At 41.7% G+C, this 21,920-nt stretch overlaps 2 protein-coding genes across 3 annotated transcripts in view; both read right to left on the reverse strand.

The window, feature by feature from the left end:
* Window positions 1-21,920, reverse strand: part of LOC115126863 (LIM domain-binding protein 1-like) — a 181,121-nt gene that overhangs the window by 86,298 nt on the left and 72,903 nt on the right.
* On the reverse strand, window positions 854-14,805 carry LOC115117567 (B-cell receptor CD22-like). Of its 2 annotated transcripts, none has more exons than XM_065001146.1 (13): window positions 14,447-14,805; window positions 14,038-14,247; window positions 10,785-11,129; window positions 10,403-10,621; window positions 7,816-8,142; window positions 5,939-6,157; window positions 5,435-5,794; window positions 3,819-4,070; window positions 3,345-3,608; window positions 2,426-2,522; window positions 2,296-2,335; window positions 2,049-2,129; window positions 854-1,954 (listed from the first exon to the last, which is right to left on the reverse strand). In XM_065001146.1, the coding sequence occupies exons 1-13, from the start codon at window positions 14,715-14,717 to the stop codon at window positions 1,910-1,912; spliced, it is 2,730 nt and encodes a 909-aa protein (XP_064857218.1). In that variant the 5' UTR covers window positions 14,718-14,805; the 3' UTR covers window positions 854-1,909. The 2 variants fall into 2 exon arrangements, with proteins under 2 accessions (XP_064857218.1, XP_064857219.1); XM_065001147.1 differs by having other exon boundaries at window positions 2,426-2,513; window positions 14,447-14,804.

Genomic DNA, 21,920 nt, shown 5'->3' on the forward strand with positions numbered 1-21,920 from the left:
CACCATACAGCTGGAGAGAGAAGAGGGGAGGGGTGGGAGGAGGGGAGGAGGTAGAGGGGAGGGATGGGAGGAGTGGGGGGTGGTAGAGGGGAGGGAGAGAGAGAGGATGGGAGAGAGAGGGGACATAAGATAAGTGGGGAGAGGGCGAAGAGATTGAGAGTCAGATTTCACCGACACACACACACACACACACACACACACACACACACACACACACACACACACACACACACACACACACACACACACACACACACACACACACACACACACACACACACAGCAATTTCCATTTTCACAGTAGAGAGCTCAGACACTGACCTTTAACCCCATCAGTGCACTCCCCTTGAGGAAGTATCCCTTTGGCCAATCAGGGGTGAGCTGGATGGACTTCTGAGCATCTGATAGGGCAGAGGGGTAGAGCTCCAGACACCATTAGGAGGACAAACCATTCTCAAAGAAATACAAGAAATGAGATCAAAGTAGAAATAGTCCAGATCTTTGCCACCTAGAAAATCTGTTTGACAACTTAAATTTGAGTACTCCTTCAATGGTCTAGGGAGCAACATACCCCTACCACACACATACACACACAGGCATCCACAAGAAACAAGAACACACCCATACAATGTCTGAACTACTGGGAAAGAATCTGGCAAGATCTAGACGTGTGTGTGTGTGTGTGTGTGTGTGTGTGTGTGTGTGTGTGTGTGTGTGTGTGTGTGTGTGTGTGTGTGTGTGCCCTAGCCACTCATAGTTATGTGGTTCAATGGCCCCCTCATGTGTCCAATGGGCAGAAATACAAGAAACAAGCTGAATGGATGTAGTTATGATTAGATGTAAATTAACAAAATTATCCATTTATTTGTTGTCTTTTTATTGTCTCCCTTTGAGCTTATTTACAACATGATGCTTATACTGTGTTCAATGTAGTTAAAATACGTCATTATTAATTATGTGATAATGAAACAAGCAATATCATAACACTGAACAATATAGTATTACATAAAATAAAATATAAAATGACCAGTAATGACTGACAGCAATACAAAGTAAAACATATTTTAACACATCAGGAACAACTCCAGGAAGACAAACTTTATATGTTATAAAAATCTAGAATTGGCAAAACTCCATAAAAAAGATAAGCAATACAATCTACAGATAGTAAACAGATAAGTTGACATTTTGAACCTGTAAATGAACCCACAAATGCTGATGCTCCAGATACTCAACTAGTGTAAAAAAAGGCCAGTTTCATTGCTTCTTTAATCAGCGAGCACAACAGTTTTCAGCTGTGCTAACATACTTACAATATGGTTTTCTAATGATTCATTTACCTTTTAAAATGATAAACTTGGATAACACAACGTGCCATTGGAACACAGGAGTAATGGTTGCTGATAATTGGCCTCTGTCCGCCTTTGTAGATATTCCATAAAACATCTGCATTTTCCAGGTAGAATAGTAATTTACAACATTAACAATGTCTACACTGCATTTCTGATCAATTAGATGCTATTTTAATGGACAATTTATTTTGCTATTCTTTCAAAAACAAGGACATTTTAAGTGACCCCAAACTTTTGAACGGTAGTGCACATACTGTATTTATCATTAGGAGAACAATCCCAATTCCAGCACTTACTCAGAAGTTAAAGCTCATTGTCTCAAACCTTCTAGATTAAAAAGCAATATCATAGTAAGAGAATAACATTGTGAGGCCTAGCTTTGGTTTGATGCTGTTGCTCTTCAGTCCAGGTTCTGTGGTGGTTCTCTTCAGTCCAGGTTCTGTGGTGGTTCTCTTCTGTCCAGGTTCTGTGGTGGTTCTCATCAGTCCAGGTTCTGTAGTTGTTCTCTTCAGTCCAGGTTCTGTGGTGGTTCTCTTAAGTTCTCATAATCGGAGAGCTCAGCATGTATCTGAGGGCTGTGTCACTGCGAAGTCCCTCACATTCTGAAAGGAGACACATTGAATGAGCACTTTACAAACCCCTCCCTCTAACACTTGTATGTATACGGACACACAGACTGCATTATAAGAGACTTACTGCCAGGGTGTCATACTCTGGTGACCTGGTCTTCATGTTCAGAGATGTGTACATGTCACTGTTGGGGTCAGGATGGACACTCTGGTTGGGGGGGGCGGGGGGGGGGGGAGAAAGAGGGAGAGAGGGAGAGAGAGAGAAACACAAATACTCTCAATACTGTATAGAGCACAAATCCATTAATCCATTCACTTACTGTCTATGTCTGTGGCATTGGGATTGAAATAGCTTTGGTTGTTGACAATATTACCTGTCTGTCTGCTGTGTCATCACTTCCTCCTGTGTGTCTCCTGTAATCAGGGACAGAGTGAGTTCTGCTCTCTACTGACCTCTAGAAGTTGATATGTTCCGAATAGAGTTCATGTAAATGGCTCTCTCACCTCTTCATATAGCAGTAGATGGTGACAAGAAGAGCTCCAACAGTCAGGACAGCCCCCACCCCCATCACAGGAACCCAGAGAAACAATGCTGTAGTATCTTGAGATTTTAAATGCAAGGTGGAGATTTAACATAGAAGAAACCAGGGAAGAAGAAAATAAAACAATTATTTAAATACAGGCTACTACTATGTCATATGGTATGATAAGTGTGTAAATTAAATACTATGTCATATGGTATGATAAGTGTGTAATATTACTAATACTATGTCATATGGTATGATAAGTGTGTAATATTACTAATACTATGTCATATGGTATGATATGGTATGTCATATGGTATGATAAGTGTGTAATATTACTAATACTATGTCATATGGTATGATAAGTGTGTAATATTACTAATACTATGTCATATGGTATGATAGTGTGTAATATTACTAATACTATGTCACATGGTATGATAAGTGTGTAATATTACTAATACTATGTCATATGGTATGATAAGTGTGTAATATTACTAATACTATGTCATATGGTATGATAAGTGTGTAATATTACTAATACTATGTCATATGGTATGATAAGTGTGTAATATTACTAATACTATGTCATATGGTATGATAAGTGTGTAATATTACTAATACTATGTCATATGGTATGATAAGTGTGTAATATTACTAATACTATGTCATATGGTATGATAAGTGTGTAATATTACTAATACTATGTCATATGGTATGATAGTGTGTAATATTACTAATACTATGTCATATGGTATGATAAGTGTGTAATATTACTAATGATATTCCCATTAATTCTATGTCATATGGTATGATAAGTGTGTTACATTACTAATGATTATTTGTTGTTGTTGACCTGCGTGATTATCAATGAATAGATGAAGAGTAGGTGAACTTACACTGAACGTCCACAAACACAGAAGAAGAGTTGAGACGTCCATATTTATTCTCAGCCTCACAGTAATATTCTCCTCTGTCCTCAGAGATGATGTTAGTGATGTTGTAACTCTGTCCTGATGCTTTTGGTGAGGTTACGTTCTTCTTGTACCAGGTGTATTTGTCCACAGGTGGGTTGGCATCACTGCTGCAGGTCAGAGTCACTGAACTGCCCTCCACTATTTCACCAGAGGGACTGACTGATACTGAGGTGACTTTTGGGCCATCTGGTAAAGAGGATGACAGAAAAGGTCAGAGTACACATTGTATAATGCAACAAAATATGTAAATGTTTTCTTCAGAAAACTTGAGTGGGGGCAAATTTGGCCTGCAGACCACCAGTTGTGGAAATCTGGTCTATGTCATGGAAAAAGCAGGTGTTCTTAATGTTTTGTATACTCAGTGTATAGTTCTAGAATTATATCCCACATACTCACATCTGACAGTGAGAGCCTCTTCAGGAGAGCGGAGATACTCATAGTTTTCTACAGCACAGGAGTATATGCCTGTATCCTCACTGCTGACTGGCTTTAGGTACAGGTACTTGGTCTCATGCCTGATCAGACGTTGTCCGTTCTTGTACCAGATGTAAGAGTGGTTGTCCTGCAGAAAGCATATGGACTCACAGAACAGACAAATCCCCTTTCCCTCTATGATGTTGGTTGGATCCTTAATCCGCACCTGAATACCTGGAGTAAAAACATCATTAAAAGCTCTTAGGGCAAGGTGGGAAGCTAGCGTCCCATCTGGCCAACATCTGGTGAAATTGCAGAGCGCCAAATTAAAATGACAGAAATAGTAATAATAAACATTCATGAAAATACAAGTGTTATACATCGGTAATTTTTAAAAATTCTTGTTAATCCAGCCGCTTTGTTGCGAGAGCCATGCAATTATCTGAGGGCAGCGTCCCGCTTACAAAAGCATACAAACATTTTCCAACCAAGTATAGAAGTCACGAAAGTCCGAAAAATCGATCAAATGAACCACTTACCTTTGAAGATCTTCATCTGGTTGCAATCACAAGGGTCCCAGCTACACAATGAATGGCAATTTTGTTCGATAAAGTCCCTCTTTATATCCCAAAAACTCAGTTTTGTTGGCACGTTTTGTTCAGTAATCCACTGGCTCAAATGTGGTCAAAACATGCAGACGAATACATCCTAATAGTACCGGTCAAACGATGTTTATAACCAATCCTCAGGGTGTCAATTATCTAAATAATCGATAATATTTCAACCGGACAATAGCATATTCAATAGAAAGGAAAAACAACAAAGAGCGCACACACAGTCACGTGCACAAACCAGTACTGCATGATTCCATGATCCCCTGACCAAAAGGCCTCATTCTTCTTATTTTTTCAGAAAACAAGCCTGAAACCATGTCTAAAGACTGTTGACATCTTGTGGAAGCCGTAGGAACTTCAATCTGGGCCCTAACCCATTACATAGTCAATAGGCATTCAATGGAAAACACACTCACATCAAAAAAATCCCACTTCCTGGGTTGATTTTCCTCAGGGTTTTACCTGCCATATCAGTTCTGTTATACTCACATACATTATTGTAACAGTTTTAGAAACGTCAGAGTGTTCTCTATCCAAATCTACCAATTATATGCATATCCTAGCTTTTGGGCCTGAGTAACAGGCAGTTTACTTTGGGCACACTTGTCATCCAGACATCAAAATACTGCCCCCTAGCCCTAAGACGGATCCTTAAACCGCACCTGAAGACCTGGAGTAAAAAACATCATTAAAAAGCTGAATCGCCTGATGTCTGTTACAATTAACAAGGACTTTCCTACACAGAAGGTTCCTATTGTATCAATGTAAAATAATACATTAAGATATTCATCCACCCACTGCTGCATTGTCACTGTGGCAGGAACAGGGTTCAACAATTCTGTTAACTCTCCCAAAATCCCCATGTTTACACAATATTCCCAGAATCAGAACAAATTCATCCTCCAACCAGGATTTCTGGAATTTGGGGAAAGTTACCAAAATGTTGCATCACCAGGCACCTGAAGGTTGTGAGTGCAGTGTTACCTGTGACAGTCAGAGTTGTTCCAGGGAAGCTGTACCCCCATCCTGAGGTTTGTGTGTTGAATATGAACTTGTACTCAGCAGAGTCCTCCTCTCTCAGATCTGTGATTCTCAGGGTGGAGTGACCTCTCTCCTTCTCTCCAACATACTCCACACGACCTGCATACCCTGGGTCTGTGGTTAGGTCCTCAGGGATCAACTCATCCTTCCAGCTGGAACTCTGTTTAGAACTAAACCAGTGTGATGATGTGATCGTAGCATCACCACTGTCATACGTGGAGGATATATCCACTGTTGACCCCTTCAAGGCACAGACTCCCTGATGGGGGTAAGTCACACTCCAACACTTCTGACCACGGACACCTTAAACAATAACATGACAATATAGTGTTTTCTGTATTCTTTCCTCAGATCTTTCTGTGTGATGAGTGTTTCAGATGTGTAATTCACCAACATGAATGAATATAGCCTAATGAGGAGGAATAGTGTAGTGGAATCTACACTCACACACTGCAGGAGAGTGGAGATTCTCATGGCCTTTTACAGCACAGTAGTAACTGTCTGCATCACTAAAGGAGTCTGAGTCCAGGCTGGAAGTGTCCTCCTTTACTTTGTGTCCGTTCTTGTACCAGATGTAGGTGGGGTTGTCAGTCAGAGTACAGGTGGTGATACAGGTCAGTGTCACCTGTCTTGAAAACAGTGAAGATGTCATCTTTACCTGAAGATCTGGAGAGAAATACAACACATGAAAATACTGTATGAATTTATTGAGTTCTCTTCTGAAGAAATGATTCAAGCCAGTCCTATTACAGTCTGTACAGACTATCATCCTGACCCTTATACTGAATAAACACAAATCAAGATATGTTGAACTAACCTACAGTAAAACTATTCATTTTGTTTGAATTCAAATTATGTTAGTCCGTAGATTGATGAGGCACATTTGTATTGAATTACCTGTGACAGAGTAACTCCATGTCATACTGCCCTCCTGGATCTGATTCAACTATTATATAGATAATACATGACAGTCTCTCTCAGGTCTTTGTTTCAACTACACTGAACAGAAATATGAATGCAACAGGTAAAGTGTTTCATGAGCTAAATGAACGTTACCTGCCCGAATGCATAGTGCCAACTGTAAAGTTTGGTGGAGGAGGAATAATGGTCTGGGCTGTTTTTCATGTTTCGGGCTAGGCCCTTTCGTTCCAGTGAAGGGAAATCTCAATGCTACAGCAAACAATGACATTCTAGAAGATTATGTGCTTCCAACTTCCAACCGTTTGAGGAAGACTCTTTCCAATGCCCCCCGTGCACAAAGTGAGGTCCATACAGAAATGGATTGTCGAGATCGGTGTGGAAGAACTTGACTGGCCTGTTTTAGGCGTCATACATTCAGCCATGTCACCCGGCATATAAGTTAGTTTTCAACATAACTCTGTTATTATTCTTATCTATTTAATACCACAAAGAAAAATATAAACACAACATCAAATCAACCTTTATTGGTCACATACACATGGTTAGCAGATGTTAACCTGTGTAGCGAAATGATTGTGTGTAGCGAAAAGCTTGTTTCACACATGCACCAATTTCAATGATTTTACTGAGTTATATTTCAAATAAGGTAATCAGTCCTTGAAATTTCAATAAATTACTATAGCCCTAATCTATGGATTTCACATGATTCAGAATACAGAAATCCATCTGTTGGTCACAGGTACCTTAAAAAAAGGTAGGGGCGTGAATCAGAAAACCAGTATGTATGACCACCATTTGCTTCATGCAGCGCGACACATCTCCTTTGCATAGAGTTGATCAGGGTGTTGATTTTGGCCATACACGTGGTCTGCGGTTGTGAGGCCGGTTGGAACTACTGCCAAATTCTCAAAAACGACGTTGGAGATGAATTATGGTAGAGAAATTAACATCAAATTCTCTGGCAGCAGCTCTGGTGTCTATTCCTGCAGTCAGCATGCCAGCTGCATACTCCCTCAAAACTTGAGACATCCGTGGCATTGTGTTATGTGACAAAACTACACACTTTAGAGTGGCCTTTTATTGTCCACAGCACAAGGTGCACCTGTGTTGTGATCATGCTGTTTAATCAGCTTCTTAATATGTCACACCTGTGAGGTGGATGGAAAAGTTGAGCGAAAAGGTTTTTGTGCGTATGGCAAATTTTGGGGATATTTTATTTCAACTCATGAAACACGGGACAAACACCTTACATGTTGCGTTTATATTTTTGTTCAGTGTGAAATATGTCCTCTTATGTGAAATACTACATTTGGTATTTTTCCATCACATACCACCACTGTGTCTGTATGACTGCCCTTAATAAGGTAATTACTGTAATATATGTGAGATGTGTGACAGATTACCTGAGACAGTCAGGGAGACAGGTGAGCCAGAAAACTTTCCTCCAGATGTTATGAATCTGAACCTGTACCCTGCAGAGTCACTCAATCTCAGGTCTGTGATTCTCAGGGTACAGTCACTCTCCTTATCCCCAAGGTACTCTATATGACCCTCATACCCTGGCATTGAGCTCAGATCTTCAGTGTCCATACCAGACCATTTAGTAAACCAGAGAGCTTTATTGATCTCATGGTAACTGGGATATGTGTAAGAGCAGGATATGTCCACTGTTGTCCCCTTCAAGGCACAGATACTCTGATGGGTGTAAGTCACACTCCAACACTTCTGACCTGAAATACAAGAAGACAATAGAACACCTTATATAAATCTTTCATTACAATATCTACCAGTATACACTGATGTTGTTTATGAAGTAGAAAAACAAACAAGTTTAACTGTCACACCCACCATAGAGAGGCTTTTATTCTCTATTTTGGTTAGGCCATGGTGTGACTAGGGTTGGCATTCTAGTTTTTTTATTTCTATGTTTTCTATTTCTTGGTGTTGGGCCAGGTGTGGTTCTCAATCAGTGGCAGCTGTCTATCGTTGTTTCTGATTGAGAACCATACTTAGGTAGACCTTTTTTCCACCTGTCTCTGTGGGAAGTTGACTTTGTTTAGGGCACATAGCCTTTAGCGTCACGGTTTGTTTTTGTAGTGTTTCTTGTTTTGTTCAGCGTCAATATTATTAAATAAATGAAAATCAACGCTGCACCTTGGTCCTCTTCTTTTCACGGCCGTGACAGAACTTCCCACCACACACAACGGACCAAGCAGCGTGGTAAGGAGGAGTAGCGTGTCCAGGATTCATGTACTTGGGAGGAGATCCTGGACGGTAAGTTACCCTGGAGGCAGGCTGGGGAGTATCGCTGTCCACAGGACGAACTGGGGGCAGCAAGAGCAGAGCGGCAGCGTTACGAAGGGACTTGGCTGGCAAGGAAGCCTGAGAGGCAGCCCCCAAAAAATGTTTTGGGGGGGAACGGCGAGTGTGGCTGAGTCAGGTTGGAGACCTGAGCCAACTCTCCGTGCTTACCGTGGCGAGCGTCGTACTGGTCAGGCACCGCGTTATGCGGTGGAACGCACGGTGTCTCCAGTGCACGTGCACAGCCCCATGCGCTACCTTCCAGCTCCCCAAATCAGCCGGGCTAGAGTGGGCACCTAGCCAGGTTGGAGGATGCCGGCTCAGCGCATCTGGCAGCTAGTACGTCTCTACGCCCGGGATATCCTGCGCTGGCTCTGTGCACTGTCTCCGGTGCGTCTGCACAGCACCATGTGTCCTGTGCCAGTGCCCCAACTTTGCTGGGCAAAGGTAACTAGCCAGGATGGTTTGTGCAGGCTCTACGCTCAAGACCTCCAGTATGTCTCGACAGCCCAGTGTATCCTGTGCCTGTCCCCAGAAGGACAGGGCCTCCTGTATGTCTCTCCAGCCTGGTGAGTCCTGTGCCTGCGCCTAGAACTAATCCTCCTGTATGTCTCCCCGGCCTGGTGAGCCCTGTGGCAGCTCAACGTACCAGACTGCCCATACGTCTCCTCCCCCCAGTGATGAGCCATGGCCCAAAGCCTCCAGCGACGATCCATGGCCCGAAGCCTCCAGCGACGATCCATGGCACGAAGCCTCCAGCGACGATCCATGGCACGAAGCCTCCAGCGACGATCCATGGCACGAAGCCTCCAGCGACGATCCATGGCACGAAGCCTCCAGCGACGATCCATGGCACGAAGCCTCCAGGGACGATCCATGGCACGAAGCCTCCAGGGACGATCCATGGCACGAAGCCTCCAGCGACGATCCATGGCACGAAGACTCCAGCGACGATCCATGGCACGAAGCCTCCACGAAGGCCTCCAGTCCGGAGCCTCCAGCGAAGGCCTCCAGCGAGGGTGCCCAGTCCGGGGCCCACTACGAGGGTCCGGGTTCGGCGGTGAGGGTCCCCGCACCAGAGGCGCCACCAAAGTGGGTGGAGCCAGAGGCGGAGGGGGGTCTACGTCCCGCACCAAAGCCGCCGCCATAAAGGAAGCCCACCGGACCCTCCCCTTTAGATTCAGGTTTTGCAGCCTGAGTCCCCACCTTTGGGGGGGGTTACTGTCACACCCTGGCCATAGAGGCTTTTATGCTCTATTTTGGTTAGGCCAGGGTGTGACTAGGGTGGGCATTCTAGTGTCTTTATTTCTATGTTTTTATTTCTTTGTGTTTGACCAGGTGTGGTTCTCATCAGTAGCAGCTGTCTATCGATGTCTCTGATTGAGAACTATACTTAGGTAGCCGTTTTTTCCACCTGTCTTTGTGGGAAGTTGACTTGGTTTAGGGCACATAGCCTTTAGCTTCACGGTTTGTTTTTGTAGTGTTTCTTGTTTTGTTTGGCGTCATTTTTATTAAATGAAAGAAATGTACGCTCACCACGCTGCACCTTGGTCCTCTTTTCACGGCCGAAACATTAACAGTTTACATTTGTGACAACCATCATTATTAAATAATGATCCATATTAATTGATGAGACCTGAACAAAATTGTATTTATATGACATTTTTGTATAAAAAAGTCCACACTTACACACTGCAGGTGAGTGGAGATTCTCGTGGCCTTTTACAGCACAGGAGTAACTGTCTTCATAGTTACTGGAGACTGGGTCTTTGTACTGGGGGGAGGTGCTCTCATCTAGATGTTGTCCATTCTTGTACCAGATGTAGGTGGGGTTGTCAGTCAGAGTACAGGTGGTGATACAGGTCAGTGTCTTATCCTGATGTCCACCAGTCACCTTCACCTGAAGACCTGGAGAAAAAACAATATCACTGTAAATCCCTTTATCACCGACTTATCACTCTAATACAAAGATGGAAGAAATCCTATGTTATACAGACATAAACACAAACCAAGACATTTATCCTGAACTAAATGGAATTCAACAGTTTAACTACATTGAATGTAACTGTACCTGTAACAGACAGAGTGACTCCAGGATTGCCAGTATATGTCCCTCCTTCCTGATCTGTTAATAATCTGAACCAATACGTAGCTGAGTCTCTCTCTCTCAGGTCTGTGATTGTCATGGTACAGTCTTTCTTCTTATCTCCATGATACTCCAGACGACCTGCATACTCTGGGTCCTGACCTAGATCTTTAGGTTCTACACCAGTCCCCCATTTAGTGAACCAGAGGGTTGTTGTGACTGTACCACTGGGATATGTATAAGAACAGGTCAGCTCCACTGTTGACCCCTTCAAGACACAGATACTCTGAGTGGTGTGTGTAACACTCCAGCCATTCTGACCCATTACCACTGAAACACACAGTCACACAACACATTTATTAAATTTCACTAACAAGATGGTTTTTCCACACTTTGTTGCCATAGTTACTGAGTTGGGTGTGAATGGGAACAACAGATACACATCACTCAATGAGTGAAAGACAACTTTGTAAAGTTACGCCAAACAGACCAGCAGAATAACATTATGACATTGACATTGTAGAAATATCTGTCAATTGAAAAACAGGGCAACTTAAACAGTTCTTTGTGCCGTCTGGAGAACATCGTGAAAGTTAGTCTTCTCATTATGAAATGGTGTCAGTATTTAGAACTGTAAAATCAACCACCATTAATCTAAATGGAATAGTAGCTCTATCTCATGTCTGTTTCACTAAACATCAACCACCATTCATCTAAATGGAATAGTAGCTCTATCTCATGTCTGTTTCACTAAACATCAACCACCATTAATCTAAATGGAATAGTAGCTCTATCTCATGTCTGTTTCACTAAACATCAACCACCATTAATCTAAATGGAATAGTAGCTCTATCTCATGTCTGTTTCACTAAACATCAACCACCATTAATCTAAATGGAATAGTAGCTCTATCTCATGTCTGTTTCACTAAACATCAACCACCATTAATCTAAATGGAATAGTAGCTCTATCTCATGTCTGTTTCACTAAACATCAACCACCATTAATCTAAATGGAATAGTAGCTCTATCTCATGTCTGTTTCACTAAACATCAACCACCATTAATCTAAATGGAATAGTAGCTCTATCTCATGTCTGTTTCACTAAACATCAACCACCATTAATCTTAATGGAATAGTAGCTCTATCAGTGTCTGTTTCACTAAACATCAACCACCATGAATCTAAATGGAATAGTAGATCTATCTCGTGTCTGTTTCACTAAACATCAACCACCATTAATCTAAATGGAATAGTAGCTCTATCTCGTGTCTGTTTCACTAAACATCAACCACCATTAATCTAAATGGAATAGTAGCTCTATCTCATGTCTGTTTCACTAAACATCAACCACATTAATCTAAATGGAATAGTAGCTCTATCTCATGTCTGTTTCACTAAACATCAACCACCATTAATCTAAATGGAATAGTAGCTCTATCTCATGTCTGTTTCACTAAACATCAACCACCATTAATCTAAATGGAATAGTAGCTCTATCTCATGTCTGTTTCACTAAACATCAACCACCATTAATCTAAATGGAATAGTAGCTCTATCTCATGTCTGTTTCACTAAACATCAACCACCATTAATCTAAATGGAATAGTAGCTCTATCTCGTGTCTGTTTCACTAAACATCAACCACCATTAATCTAAATGGAATAGTAGCTCTATCTCATGTCTGTTTCACTAAACATCAACCACCATTAATCTAAATGGAATAGTAGCTCTATCTCATGTCTGTTTCACTAAACATCAACCACCATTAATCTAAATGGAATAGTAGCTCTATCTCATGTCTGTTTCACTAAACATCAACCACCATTAATCTAAATGGAATAGTAGCTCTATCTCATGTCTGTTTCACTAAACATCAACCACCATTAATCTAAATGGAATAGTAGCTCTATCTCATGTCTGTTTCACTAAACATCAACCACCATTAATCTAAATGGAATAGTAGCTCTATCTCATGTCTGTTTCACTAAACATCAACCACCATTAATCTAAATGGAATAGTAGCTCTATCTCATGTCTGTTTCACTAAACATCAACCACCATTAATCTAAATGGAATAGTAGCTCTATCTCATGTCTGTTTCACTAAACATCAACCACCATTAATCTTAATGGAATAGTAGCTCTATCTCGTGTCTGTTTCACTAAACATCAACCACCATGAATCTAAATGGAATAGTAGATCTATCTCGTGTCTGTTTCACTAAACATCAACCACCATTAATCTAAATGGAATAGTAGCTCTATCTCATGTCTGTTTCACTAAACATCAAACCATTAATCTAAATGGAATAGTAGCTCTATCTCATGTCTGTTTCACTAAACATCAACCACCATTAATCTAAATGGAATAGTAGCTCTATCTCATGTCTGTTTCACTAAACATCAACCACCATTAATCTAAATGGAATAGTAGCTCTATCTCATGTCTGTTTCACTAAACATCAACCACCATTAATCTAAATGGAATAGTAGCTCTATCTCATGTCTGTTTCACTAAACATCAACCACCATTAATCTAAATGGAATAGTAGCTCTATCTCGTGTCTGTTTCACTAAACATCAACCACCATTAATCTAAATGGAATAGTAGCTCTATCTCATGTCTGTTTCACTAAACATCAACCACCATTAATCTAAATGGAATAGTAGCTCTATCTCATGTCTGTTTCACTAAACATCAACCACCATTAATCTAAATGGAATAGTAGCTCTATCTCATGTCTGTTTCACTAAACATCAACCACCATTAATCTAAATGGAATAGTAGCTCTATCTCATGTCTGTTTCACTAAACATCAACCACCATTAATCTAAATGGAATAGTAGCTCTATCTCATGTCTGTTTCACTAAACATCAACCACCATTAATCTAAATGGAATAGTAGCTCTATCTCATGTCTGTTTCACTAAACATCAACCACCATTAATCTAAATGGAATAGTAGCTCTATCTCATGTCTGTTTCACTAAACATCAACCACCATTAATCTAAATGGAATAGTAGCTCTATCTCATGTCTGTTTCACTAAACATCAACCACCATTAATCTAAATGGAATAGTAGCTCTATCTCATGTCTGTTTCACTAAACATCAACCACCATTAATCTAAATGGAATAGTAGCTCTATCTCATGTCTGTTTCACTAAACATCAACACTGACCAATGATGTATTGGAGGATTTTGACAGACTTTAATAGTGTATTAGCCACACTCACACACTGCATTAGAATTAATGCCTTTTATAGCACAGTAGAAGCTGTCTTCAGTTTTAAATTGGACTGTGTATGAGGGGGAGGAGTCCTCTTGTACAATCTTACTGTTCCTGTACCAGATGTAGGTGGGGTTGGGGTTGTCAGTCAGAGTACAGGTGGTGCTACAGGTCAGTGTTGTTGACAACAATGTAGTGGTCACCTTCACCTGCACGTCTGGAGTAGATAACAACATTAAAACCATCAATGACCTCTTGTCTAGTTCAAATGAGGCAGGAGTGGACGTTCTCAAATCATCAATTCAGACATTCCTATTATACCATACATTCATATTCATTATATTATTTCTGTACAAATCAAGACAATTTTCCAGAACCTCTTAAACAGATTAGGATTATATACAATGTCACTGTACCTGTAACAGACAAAGTGACTCCAGGGCTCCCAAAATATTTCCCTCCTTCCTGATTTGTTATAAATCTGAACATGTACGTAGCTGAGTCACTCTCTCTCAGGTCTGTGATTGTCAGGGTGTGACCATTCTCTTTATCCTTACGGTACGTCACACGTCCTTTGTAGTCTGGGTCATCACTCAGACTCACATAATTATCCACATCATACATTTCAGTGAACCACAAGGTTGTTGTGACGATATAACCTCTGGGATATGTGTAAGAGCAGGACATCTCCACTGTTGACCCCTTCAAGGTACAGATACTCTGAGTGGTGTATGTAACACTCCAGCCATTCTGCCCCAGTGCCACTGAAACACAGTTAGACATCACAAGGACGTTACATTAAATGCAAGGTCTTGTGACTCACACTAACACTTTGTTCCATAGTTGCTGAGTTGATACATAGATACTCTTTGGTTTACTGTGAATGGAAACCACAGATTAAAGCTTTACTCAGTGAGGTGAGAAAGACAACTGTAGTTTGACAAACCGGGCAACTAAAAGATAAGAATGAGACCATACCTGGCACAGACCAGAGAAAGACCACCAACACACTTCCTGCTGTTCTCAAGGACATTGTTGCATCTCCCACCCTGCAGTCTTAGAAACATAAACAACAACTCACTCTATAGCTGGTGAATAACTCCACCTGAAACATTGAAGTATAAACTGTAAATGGGCTCCAGGACCTCATTACTAAAAATGAACCAGGCTCATATTGTATTGTGTTGTATTGTGCTATATGGTTGTCTATGTGAATACTGTCTGTCTGTAAGTCTACTGCACTATGTATGTATGTACTGTGTGTGATGTGTTGCATGTCTGTCTACGTCTGTCAACTTAAGAAAATATGCTGTATGATGCAAAAATAAACTCCTAATGTATACAATAGTCATTATCATCATCATCATCGTCGCTATAAACCACATCAACATCATTAACATCAAGATCATCAATCACTTATTCAACAGGTTTGTTGTACTGTGAACACATTTTTTTCACATTGATCGTTCTGAAGCTGTTTTATTCTCAGAACCCCAAATATAGGAGGATAAATGTTCAATCCTCTACGGTCCATCAAGCTGTACAGCAGCCTAAAGACTGACCACCAGGTTCAATATAGCTTCTACCCTAAAGCTGTGAGTCTAAACAGCAAGTGACTCACAAACACGCACGCACACATTCACACACGCACACACACACACACACACACACACACACACACACACACACACACACACACACACACACACACACACACACACACACACACACACACACACACACACACACACACACACACACACACACACACACACACACACACACACACACACGAACACACACACACACACACACACACACACACACACACACACACACACACACACCATCTGTAGGGAAGGCCCATAAGGCCCATGGAGTATGTTTCAAAGTCTAGAGAGCTGGTTGTATGATAGAGGAAAATATGGTTGAAATGACTAATTATGTATACATTCCAATCAGAAACTGACTAGTCCAAATGCTATAATGTACGGTACATGTGAGTTATCCCTCTTGCTCCCTTTCCCAATTGTATATAATGTAGTCAGGAGTTAGTAACAATAATAGGTCTGTTCCTTAGTTCATTCAGTTGTACAAATCTCCAGGTGGTGGGAACGGGCCATCTCCAAATGGTCGGGAATGTTGATTTATGCTGACTGGCCTTGACTTCGTGCTGATAACGCGGAGGCTTGAAAGTTAGAGGGGCCCTCTGTTTGTGAAACGGAACGTTTGGAAAATGCTGACGTCATTTTCAGTTTATAACCTGTGGAAATGTGTGTAAGCATTCAGTACTCTCTGGAATTAAACGCTCTTACCTGGCTTTTAAGACTGGTCTCAATCTATTTCATGCATAATTAATGAACTTACAATTCATTAATGAATTTAGAAATGAGTGCTAATTGGTTTTGGAAATTAAAGCATAGAGGAATCTAAAATTCCTCTATCATTGTATCAAATCAAATCAAATGAATATTTATATCCCTTCTTACATCAGCTGATATCTCAAAGTGCTGTACAGAAACCCAGCCTAAAACCCCAAACAGCAAGCAATGCAGGTGTAGAAGCACGGTGGCTAGGAAACACTCCCTAGAAAGGCCAAAACCTAGGAAGAAACCTAGAGAGGAACCAGGCTATGTGGGTTGGCCAGTCCTCTTCTGGCTGTGCCGGGTGGAGATTATAACAGAACATGGCCAAGATGTTCAAACGTTCATAAATGACCAGCATGGTCAAATAATAATAATCACAGGCAAAACTGGAGCAGCTGCATTGGATGTAGAATATATGTAGAAAAGTTAAAACACACATCCTACACAGTATAGATGTCAACCCTACTCCCTATCAGTCTGGTCCTAAAGGGCCCTCAGATAAACCCACTGTGTCACACACACATTTTAACTACTTTATTTGAATCCACCAATCAAATGTAACATTTTAAAGGTCCCTGAATGCATTCCACTTAAGGGTACAGAAAACACATCCTTTTCAAAACAGCTGGACTGCCCATGATAGCTGCCTACCCGCAAATTGGAGACTACACACTGCAAGCCTGTGAGAGTGGCCGAGACTGACAAATATCAGTGCCCCCAGCTAGCACCTCCACCCAGGCTGTCCAAGCACCATGAGGGGCTGGTATTTAAGTAGATTCTCTATAAAGGCCTGCTCCATGTAGCCGTCAAAAGAGCAGCGCACTTCCAAAATGAGCACCTCCCCCTGCCCCCCCAACAACTATCTGGCAGAAGCTGTTTAGAAGCCACTTGGACCTAGACTTGGCGCTCCGGTACCGCTTGTCAGCAGACAGAACAGTCTATGTTGTCTGGAGTCTTTGACAATTTTTAGGGCCTTCCTCTGACACCGCCTGGTATAGAGGTCCTGAATGGAAGGAAGCTTGGCCCCAGTGATGTACTGGGCCTTCCTCTGACCTGGTATAGAGGTCCTGAATGGAAGGAAGCTTATGAGAGGTCCTGAATGGAAGGAAGCTTGGCCCCAGTGATGTACTGGGCCGTACGCATTACCCTCTGTAGTGCCTTGCAGTCTGAGGCTGAGCAGTTGCCATACCGGGCAGTGATGCATCCAGTCAGGATGCTGTCGATGGTGCAGCTGTAGAACTCTTTGAGGATCTGAGGACCCATGCTAAATCTTTTCAGTCTCCTGAGGGGGAATGGGTTTTGTCATGCCCTCTTCACGACTGTATTGGGGTGCTTGGACCATGTTAGTTTGTTGTTGATGTGGACACCAAGGAACTTGAAGCTCTCAACCTGCTCCACTACAGCACCTTCGATGAGAATGGGGGAGGGGACTGGAGGGGACTGAGCACGCACCCCTGAGGAGCGGCCCGTCAGGCCCGTCAGGAAGTCCAGGATCCAGTTGCAGAAGGAGTTGTTTAGTCCCAGGGTCCTTAGCTTAGTGATTAGCTTTGAGGGCACTATGGTGTTGAACACTGAGCTGTAGTCAATGAACAGCATTCTCACATAGGTGTTCCTTTTGTCCAGGTCTGAAAGGGCAGTGTGGAGTTCAACAGAGATTGCATCCTCTGTGGATCTGTTGGGGCGGTATGCAAATTGGAGTGGATCTAGGGTTTCTGGGATAATGGTGTTTATGTGAGCCATGACCAGTCTTTAAAACCACTTCATGGCTGCAGATGTGAGTGCTACGGGTCGGTAGTCATTTAGGCAGGTTAACTTAGTGTTCTTGGGCACAGGGACTATGGTGATCGGGTTGAAACATGTTGGTATTGTCACGCCCTGGTCTTAGTATTTTGTGTTTTCTTTATTATTTTGGTCAGGCCAGGGTGTGACATGGGTTATTTATGTGGTGGTTTTTGTCTAGGTTTTTTTTGTAGGTTAACCTTAACAGAATCACCCACCACAACAGGACCAAGCGGTGTGGTGACAGGCAGCAGGAGCAGCGAAGTATGGACTATACGACTTGGGAGGAAATAGACAGGTGGGCGGTCGACCCAGGGAGAGTGCCGGAACCCGCCTGGGATTCGCTGGAGCATTGCGAGGAGGGTTATAGGAGAATGGAGTTGGAGAGACAGCGAGGTGAAGGCACAACAGCGCATCTTCAACCTCAGGAGGCTGGAGAAATTAGTCTTGTCATCAAAAACACTCAACTTTTACAGACTTTACAACTTTTTGCACAATCGAGAGCCCACAACCGCACGGCATTCCAGAGGGTAGTGAGGTCTGCACAACTCATCACCGGGGGAAAACTACCTGCCCTTCAAGACACCTACACCATCCGTTGTCACGAGAAGGTCAAAAAGATCATCAAGGACAACAACCACCCGAGCCACTGTCTGTTCACCCCGCTATCATCCAGAAGGCGTGGTCAGTACAGGTGCATCAAAGCTGGGACCGAGAGACTGAAAAACAGCTTCTATCTCAGACTGTTAAACAGCCATCACTAACATTGAGTGGCTGCTGCCAACATACTGACTCAAATCTCTAGCAACTTTAATAATTAAAAATTGGATGTAATAAATGTATCACTACTCACTTTAAACAATGGCACTTTATATAATGTTTACATACCCTACATTACTCATCTCATATGTATATACTGTACTCTATACCATCGACTGCATCTTGCCTATGCCGTTCGGCCATCGCTCATCCATATATTTATATGTACATATTCTTATTCATTCCTTTACACTTGTGTGTATAAGGTTAGTTGTGAATTTGTTATATTACTCATTGGTTATTACTGCATGGTCGGAACAAGAAGCACAAGAATTTCGCTAAACTCTCATTAACATCTGCTAACCATTATTTATGTGACCAATAAAATGTGATTTGATTTGATCACACACACATTTATACTTGACACTGTTATACTTTGACAGGGAACATGACCCTATTGAATGGAGATCTGAGTATTACTGCTATACTCTACTCTACTGTTGATACAACTTTTGCCGAAGTCGGTCCCTCTCCTTGTTCGGGCGGCGTTTGTTTCAAACCCAGGTTTGTTTGTTGTGTTTAATCTGGTTCATGTTACCGTGGTTGTGCTTTGTGCTGCCTCGCCTGTGCCCTTGGGCCAGGGTGTATATTAAAGTTCTCCTGTTGTCACCCATCTCTGCTCTCCTGCGCCTGACTTCCCGGCAACCAGTCACTCACCCCATTACAACTGATCATGTTTTAAACATGCAACTGAATAAACTGACCTAAACTAAACACATGAAACCACAGTCAAGGGTCAGTTTTCACAAAGTGTATCAGAGTAGGAGAGCTGATCTGGGATCAGTTTAGCCTTTTAGGTCATAATTATATGGACTATCTGAGACACTTCATGAATACAGAACCTGATGTAACAACCAAAACACAGTTCAAAATAAACCAACAAGTAGAAAGATACAGTAAGTCATGTGATGTTTGGCTAAAAACATCCAAACTAAAACTATATTTCAAGATATCGTCAAGTGTACTTACAGAGTCAAGTGAAGGGGAGAGGTCTTGAACAGTGAGTCAACTTACTGTCACTGTGTGGAAAGAAGAAGTAGTCTACTGTGAGTGTTAGTAGAAGCAGGCATAGCCTAAGTGTGAATTCTGTGGTTGACACATTTTAAAGAAGCCTAGTCAGGTCATTAACATGCAGGAACAGCATGTCACATAAGGGATGTTACTGTATCTAAATAGAAAATGTGCTAAAGTCTGAATACTGTAGTTGCATTTCTTTATTTGAGGAATGGACCTACATGTTTTACAAGAGACAAAATGTGACCCATTCCCATCACTCCTCATCAGCTGGTACTGAAGGTTCCAGAACAGATGAAAGGGGAGTATCTTTGGTTCCAGTGTTCTCGACTAGAGCTCTCCCTACTGACATCTCAACATTACTGCAGCATCCAGGCCTCATATGTCCTACTAGTCCGATGAAAATATACAAAATTGAAGGTAAAATAACATTTGAAAATTTAAAATATTTATATAGAATAAACCAGGCATGCACGTAAAAATACTGTGTTATTTGAATTGACCAAATTAGTGATCTCAGCTACCTTGTTAGCTACATGAAGCTGCTGTTATTCAGTGATAAACAAGCATTTTTGTGCATCACACAGCTACTCTGAATGTACTGGATTGTGATCAATATGATGCGCTGCCGCTGAATTACAGCAAGACTCCATAGTTAGGTTGTGAGCTAGTTAGTTAGCTAACATTTAGCTACCAACATTAGCGAGCTAGAAACAACAGACAACAGTGAGCTGTCATTATGCCAAGGCCAAGGCAAGCTGCTCTGAGTTTCCAGTGTGTTCTTGTGTGAAAGAGCTGTGTTCAGCTCACTGATCTACAGAACAACAGACTCAAAGTGAACCCTGACATCCATATACTAAGTCTGTCTGTCTGTCTGGGATTATTGTGTCCTACTGTATCTGAGCATGTTTTTTGAAAATGACAATGAATAATCTTTCATGTAATTGTTTATTAATGCTTCATTATTGTTATTTTATTGTGTGATTTATTTAGGGTTTTTTAATCAATTTTTTTAATAAAAAAAATCTGATCTTCCATAAAAACAACTGCATTGTTGCTTAAGGGCTTGTCAGTAACCATTTCACAGTATGGTCCACCTGTTGTATTAAGGCGCATGTGACCAATACAATTTGATTTGATTTGTGTGTCTAGCTGCTGGACATTGCTCCCTCTGACACTGGGTTTCTGAACCTCTAAAAGTCTGAGCCGTTTGGGGGGGGGGGGGTGCTACTAGCTGACATATGGAATTGTTTTCAGGTTGTCATACCATGGATCATTTAGCTATTTGATTTTGAATTATAGTACCCCTTTAAGTAAACAAGGAGAAGGACTAATGTTTGTGAGAGCAGGCAGGTGACTGCAATATAGTCTGCCGGGAACATGCCCCATATTCAATTGTAATTCAATTAAATAATAGCATTTATTTATCCCCTGTAGGGGCAATTACTAGGCACCCTATGGCATCAGGCTGGCAGCGAGTCTCTGTTGGATGAATTTGGTTCCAATGTGTTCATTAACCAATTCAATTAAAACACTCTGTCCATTTTATAAGAATTTGTAGGGTTCTTATTAACATAAAATAGACAGAGACCAGTCATCAACATTAACCAATAGCGTTTATTCTCGAGAGCTCTGGTCATAATACCATGTACATTGGTTTATATACCTCACATTTCATCATAAATGTCCCTCCTCCTCCTCTCAGATACAATGGCAATATAGTTCACAAGCCTTCTCACATTGTCTGCCACCTGTTAAACAATCTACTACAAGCCCAAGGTCTCTCCCCTCCCTGGGTGGGGACAGAATGTCCAGTAAGGAACACAGTATTCCATCTACTACAAGCCCAAGGTCTCTCCCCTCCCTGGGTGGGGACAGAATGTCCAGTAAGGAACACAGTATTCCATCTACT

The sequence above is a fragment of the Oncorhynchus nerka genome, linkage group LG15 (assembly GCF_034236695.1).
Source record: "Oncorhynchus nerka isolate Pitt River linkage group LG15, Oner_Uvic_2.0, whole genome shotgun sequence".
Classification (NCBI taxonomy): domain Eukaryota; kingdom Metazoa; phylum Chordata; class Actinopteri; order Salmoniformes; family Salmonidae; genus Oncorhynchus; species Oncorhynchus nerka.

Excerpts from the sequence above, each read along its gene's own strand:
- LOC115117567 (XM_065001146.1), bottom strand. The coding sequence starts at position 14,717 with ATGTCCTGCTCTTACACATATCCCAGAGGTTATATCGTCACAACAACC. Across the intron at positions 6,158-7,815 it reads TGTCTCCCTGACTGTCTCAG|ATCTTCAGGTAAAGATGACA; the intron begins GTAATCTGTCAC and ends ATTTCTCTCCAG. Across the intron at positions 2,336-2,425 it reads ATCTACTGCTATATGAAGAG|GAGACACACAGGAGGAAGTG; the intron begins GTGAGAGAGCCA and ends CCCTGATTACAG.